At 26.2% G+C, this 6,393-nt stretch overlaps 1 protein-coding gene across 3 annotated transcripts; it reads right to left on the reverse strand.

The window, feature by feature from the left end:
* Positions 1-4,867: 4,867 nt before the first annotated feature.
* On the reverse strand, positions 4,868-5,852 carry LOC126903129 (uncharacterized). Of its 3 annotated transcripts, none has more exons than XM_050681142.1 (2): positions 5,023-5,852; positions 4,868-4,950 (listed from the first exon to the last, which is right to left on the reverse strand). In XM_050681142.1, exons 1-2 carry the CDS (start codon positions 5,206-5,208, stop codon positions 4,882-4,884), a joined length of 255 nt encoding a protein of 84 aa, XP_050537099.1. In that variant the 5' UTR covers positions 5,209-5,852; the 3' UTR covers positions 4,868-4,881. The 3 variants fall into 2 exon arrangements, 1 of the variants encoding a protein (XP_050537099.1); XR_007703423.1 differs by having other exon boundaries at positions 4,902-4,946.
* Positions 5,853-6,393: the final 541 nt, after the last annotated feature.

Genomic DNA, 6,393 nt, shown 5'->3' on the forward strand with positions numbered 1-6,393 from the left:
TTTTGTGGCATATTTATATTACTATTATTTTCAGTAAATCCGATAATTTGATTTTGGCATATATTTTATTATTATTCTCGGCAAGTCCGTTGATTAATTTAATGTGTGGCATATATATATTTTATTATTATTTTCGGCCAGTCCGTTACATTACGTTATGGCATATTTGAATTATTTTATTTGAAAATTATGGCTTACTTATAATGTTAATTTTAATTAACTATTTTCTTTGATACTTATGGCTTATTATTATTATTCCGTTCGACTAGATCGACATATTTTTATAATGGCATAATTTTATTCTAATTTACAAACAATGTTATAACATAACATTTATTATTTCGATCGGCTTAGCCCGACTTCCCTTTATTTATTATATATTATGAAATTACTTTTATTCGATACTATAAGGTGATATAAAATGCACGATACACGAGGTTTAAGAAAATTTACTTCTAAATAATCTATTTTGAAAGATAAATAGTGTCGAATTTTATAAAATTAGATTTGAAAGAATATTTGTGGCAAATAAAACCATTGGTTAGTATTATTAAATTTAAAAAATTATTTTATTGTGGTACTTACCAAACATGATTTCCAATATAACATTCCAGGCATCTTCAGTCCAAATAGGTCAAACATAAAATGAACAACACTATACAGTCAACGGTCGCCACATCCCCACATAATCCCCTATAATCTTAGTTATAATCTTACGTGACAAATTTGAATAACGGACTCTATTCATATGTTTACAACAATAAATCCTTTTGTTAACATATTATGACCTTATTGAATAGCCATTACTTATAATTACAATTGGTACTAATAGAGCGAGCCAGCTAATATTTTTAAATAAATTATTTCTTTATAAAATTAATTCGACATACACATTTAACATATACAAGTTAACTAAGTTGTTACAGCAGCAAAATCGTGGTCTTTTAAACAGCCGTTATTACGGCTACCCTTATGATAGGATAATTTATATAATATAATCGTCCCGCAACTAAGGCGCAAGTCAGCCTAAATCAAAATACCCTATTGTGTGTATTTCTTTTTTTTTTATATATATAATAAATGGACACTGAATTTTATGAGATGGTCACTGTGTATGTTTCGCATATATTTTACTGTATACATTAGTACTATTATCGAGCATGCTTAACTTAATTTAAGACACCTATTGTAAATGTATGCAAGTTTTTGACAACGTTTTGGCTACATACATTAGGTTAACTTTTTTTTTATTGTCATAAATCACATTAAATTATTTTTTTTTAATTCATGAACATTTATCATTTATTGTGCATGCATTGCTTATTATTGTATTCGGTACCCCAACATCCCCTTTTAATTATTAAATTTTTTTTAAATAATAAGCGTTAGTGTTCTGAACAGACCTCGAGAACACGGAGAATACTCTTTGGGGCCCCGAGACTATTCAAGAAGTCGACGACAGGGCCGGGCTTTTCATAGGAACCGCTTGGTAGCCGACTATTGAGAGCCCACACGAAGGAAGCTCCTCCAATGCTCAAAAGCTTGTGAATTAAGGAGTGTGGACATCAAAAACCCAGAGGTTCTTATTACGACACTAATGTCCCTCCAAATTTTTTTTTATTTTAAAAAATTTTTTCTTTTCCTACATAGCACCATTTTGCCAAAGTTATTTTGTTATAAGGTCTAGGGTCAGACCTTAAGTGTAGGGGGAGCAGCTGATACGATCACATTTGCATGTGCCCATATCTCTGTCTCCCATAACATCGTTGTACCGTTTAATAGATATATATATATATATATATAATTAACACAGTGACATACAACAATACTAACAGGAGGGCGGACTGCACACATAAACACTTTTTGCAATTCACGGCCAATGTGCCATATTAAGATATCCCTATCGACAGTTGACATTTTACCATCTTCGCGATCACTACTTTTGCCTGATAATTAACTTAACTTCGCTACCCCGTATATTATAGTGTGTGTGTGTATCGCCATCAGCTCCCTGTTGGATTATAACATCTCTAAGTGTCCAGCAGGTTGTATTATCCATTTAATATTTCAATTTCTTAATAAATATTTATTTATATCGTTGTTAACCTAAAGTGTTATATATATATATTGTAGTGCGACCCTTGGTAGTTCCTCTAAGGGAATATAAATTAAATAGGAAACTTCAGTACCTAAGGTAGATATAGCCTAGCCAGCTATCCCCCGTTGGTCCCTTAGAATACTGNCTATCCCCCGTTGGTCCATTAGAATACTGTCGACGGGCATTTAGGCTAAACCCCTAAATAGCGACGTAACAAAGGCATAAGGGATGGACTTAAAAATTATTACATGGCTAATAATTCTAGAGTACAACAAATATAGAATAATAAAAATACATCTTGGTTAATTATATAAGCCAAATTTAATAATAAGCATCATTCCAGCCTTAATTTTGATCTAATATTTCTTACAACTTTTCTAAATTACAATTGAATTAAATTAAGTATTGTTAAAAGGTTTATTATAGTATAAAAACCAAATTTTTTATTATTAAAAGTTTATAGAAAAAAATTATAGCTATAGATAATTAAAGAAATATATGTATATAATAAAAGCTAAAAGTTTAGTCAATAATTTTTCCATGAGAAATAGAAGGGCTAACGTTAAATCTGAGAGATAATTTATCAATTTTATAAAATATTTTTGGAAAAAAAAAATTAATGTCCAAACTTCTTTATTCAAATATTACTAAAATGAAAAAATTAATTGAACCACGTTGAATATATATGTATATATAATTTTCCAAATATTTTTTTTTTAATAATAACAAATTTAACTAAAGTAATTTTACATAAATAAAGTGTTATATTTCTTTAATGACTACATTTTTTTCTGAATAATGTTTAATTATTATAAAGTAAATATACCTTGAATAATATCTATATTGTTGGTAATTTATTGAAATTTTAGATTTTTTTAAATAATATTTTAATAAATGTACTTACGACTGGATTAAGTCTGAATGTTCAACAGCAAACAATCTTTATCGTACTGCATTTAATAACTATTGAAAATTGTATTGGATTATATTAAAACTAATGGCATCACTGTATATAATTTAATGTACATTTCATGAAACATTGAATACTTGCTAATATAATTAATTAATCCTTATACACGAGAAGAAAGAAAATTATTTTTATTAAAAAGTATTAAATAACTTCAATTTACTAAGAAAATGTCGAATTCTATTAAAAGTTATTTGTTTCCATGGTAATTGTATTTTTGAATAATCAAGAATACTTTACTATTATAACATTAACGATTAGCCAGTAATTATACTTTAAAAATCATTGTAATGTGATAACAAATACAATATTGTAAATATTGGTTTCTATCATCAAATGTCTATCGCTTTTTCTTTCTTTTTTAGTAACATTTTTATCATTACACAAATATATAATTAAAAGAAAATGGATTATGTTTGATAGCAAAGACAATATTGTAATACTAGTGTCATCAATCTACTATCACTTTTATAATGTTCTTTAGTCGTTTCATTTTTAAAGGAAAGTTTGAAAAAACATTTGTAAAACAAAATTCACTACACTGCTCTTTTAAAAATATATAGAAAATAATTATATAACTAAAAAAAAATTATATATTGTATGTTGCTAAAGATATGTTTTTTTTACCATAGAGACGATCTTTATTAACGTAATATTCCCCGTATAGCCAACTTAATAATATTAAATTATAAATATTATTTATTATTTTTTATAAAATTTCAAAGCTTTAAAAATATATTTATATTTAATAACAATTTTTAATAGAATAATTCATAATCTTTGGTAAAGTTGATTTTGCTCATAATTTTACACATCGTAAATATTTGTTTCTATCTTCAAATGTCAATCGTTTTTTTTATTTTTTTAGTAACATTTTTATCATTACACATATATAGATTTAAAAGAAAATGGAAAAAGAATATTTAATGTTTCGATAGAAACTACTGGTGTATTGTACTGAAACGGAAAAAACTTATGTATAGTCACGTCCCCTAAACATTAATGAATCATAGCTCACTGATAATTGAATAAAATAAAAAAATTTTTAACTAAATCGAATTTGATTATATATTGTAGTAAATAGCTTAATAACGTCGATTTTAGTATAATACGAGGCTGGGTTATATATATATATATTAGGGTGGTCCTTATTTTCGAACTTTCAAAATTTTGATTTCTCACCCCCCTAATTGGTTCATTATTATAAAAAAGTAATTTGAGTAAAATTTGGCCATGATTAATCAACCCCTTCAGGTGCCCCCAAGGGGGTGAAAATTGATAACAAGTCGTTTTCTGAGTTATTTTTGCTTATTGATAGAAAAGTGTTGCACTAATCGTAAAAATGAATAGAATTTAAAATGTAGCTATTAACATTTCCAATAAAAAGTATTCTTATAACATTTTCTCAAGTCTATTATTTTCCAAGAAAAATAATGAAGTAGCTTAAAATTTTCCAGGGGTAGTTTTCAGATTTTTTTTTATTATCTTAAAAACTATTATAAATTCAAAAAAAATGTAAAGGACTAAATGCATAGAAAATTTATTTTCTATAAAATAGAATTTCACTTAAGTATATTATTTTATATAATAATTAGTCTCAATGTTAGTTTTTTCTACATATATTAAATATGATTAATAATACAACTAAAAGTCCAAGACTAATTTTGTTTAAAATTAAAATCTCTTAAAAATGTTTTGTAAATTTTTCAATTAAATACTGATCAATTTTTTTGAATAATAATTATTATTATTATTCAAACGACTATTTTAATATAAAAGTAATGAATAATGTATTTATGATAGTAAAAATGAATTTTCAATTATATGATTCTTTCAGGGTATCTTTACTACATCCAGGAAACTTTTTTCTATAATCTTGAACTACCTGAAAATATATCAAATTATAAATAATTAAATGAAAAATAAATATTCTATAACTAAAATAAAGGATTATTACTTGCAAAACAAATTGATTTTGTTCTTCATTTTTCGTGAACTTTTCATTGAAATCCGTCATAAGTTTGACCCCTCGTTCTGCCATATCGTTGACTACTTTTATTGATTCTACCACTCTTTTTCCTTCAATGTATCCTTCATGTTCGTTCCATTTGTCTGACTGAACTTTCAAAAAATCAGTAGACATTTAAAATTTTTCAAATATGTTTTTCGAATTATTCCCTAGAATATCTAATGGTAATTCTTTGTTAAGAAAGTGTTGTAAATCTTCAAATTTGAGGATGAACTTTTTTTGCGATTCTTTTTCAGGAGTACCATGCATAATTTTTTCAGCCATTTTTCTTCTTGTATCATTACTTAACCTTTCATCAAAAATTGAAAAAGCCGCACACTCTTCACTCAAGTACCACAAATGATTAATAAATTTCATAATTGCTTTTTCAGCAACTTCTTTATCGTCATTTTTATAAAAATACAATTTTTTTAAAAACCCAATATCATTCATTGTGGACGTAGGAGCATTTGAACATAAAAACCACGATTCTGCGTAACACTTTATAATAAAACAGCAGATTCGTTTTAAACATTTATCTTCGCGTTGAGTAATTTTAAACTGGTGTCGGAATAAAAATAGTTTTAAACAATACAATGATTTGGCCATCCAACGTGCGATATGACAAGCACCTGGTGTTTTAAAGTGTATACCTTTAGGTGGCAAACCACCTAAAAATATTATTATTAGTTCGAGAAATTCTTTATAATCATCTCTAGGTAGTTCTTCTTCGAGTTTAATTTTACAAAATTGTATCATCTCATCAGCAATTCCCATTAAAATATTTTTTACATGTTCATCAGTAATCCAAATTAAATAAGAATTTTTATCAATATTTGGCCATTCTTTTTAAAATTTTTAAACAAGGTAATTTCAGGTCCTGTACTTGTTGCTAATTTTACTTCAGTAAATATGCCTTGCAAAACTATTTCGTAAACATGGTGCCTACATGCTAAGAATAAAATATCTCTATCAAACTTTAAGTTTCAATGATTTATTATAATTGTCAAAAGTTCACATTACTTACTTATGATAAATTTGAATTTTAATTGATGTTTTTGTTATATTTATAATTAATACATAAAAAATTTACCTGAAGATTTCATTTTATCATAAGCTCTATTTCTTCTTTCGGCAAAATTTATAGACCTTTTTTTAATTCGTTCTTCAAGTTTTTGATGTTTTCTATCTATTCCCAGCATACAACCAGATCTTCCTTTTGTCCTTTGAGCAATTAAAAACTTTTTGTCGCTTTCTATTTTCATTAAATTAAGAGCATTAGCATGTGCTATATCAAAAAAATCATCCAACTTATTTACA

Source organism: Daktulosphaira vitifoliae, unplaced genomic scaffold (genome assembly GCF_025091365.1).
Source record: "Daktulosphaira vitifoliae isolate Bord-2020 unplaced genomic scaffold, ASM2509136v1 Scaffold_3, whole genome shotgun sequence".
NCBI classification, from domain to species: domain Eukaryota; kingdom Metazoa; phylum Arthropoda; class Insecta; order Hemiptera; family Phylloxeridae; genus Daktulosphaira; species Daktulosphaira vitifoliae.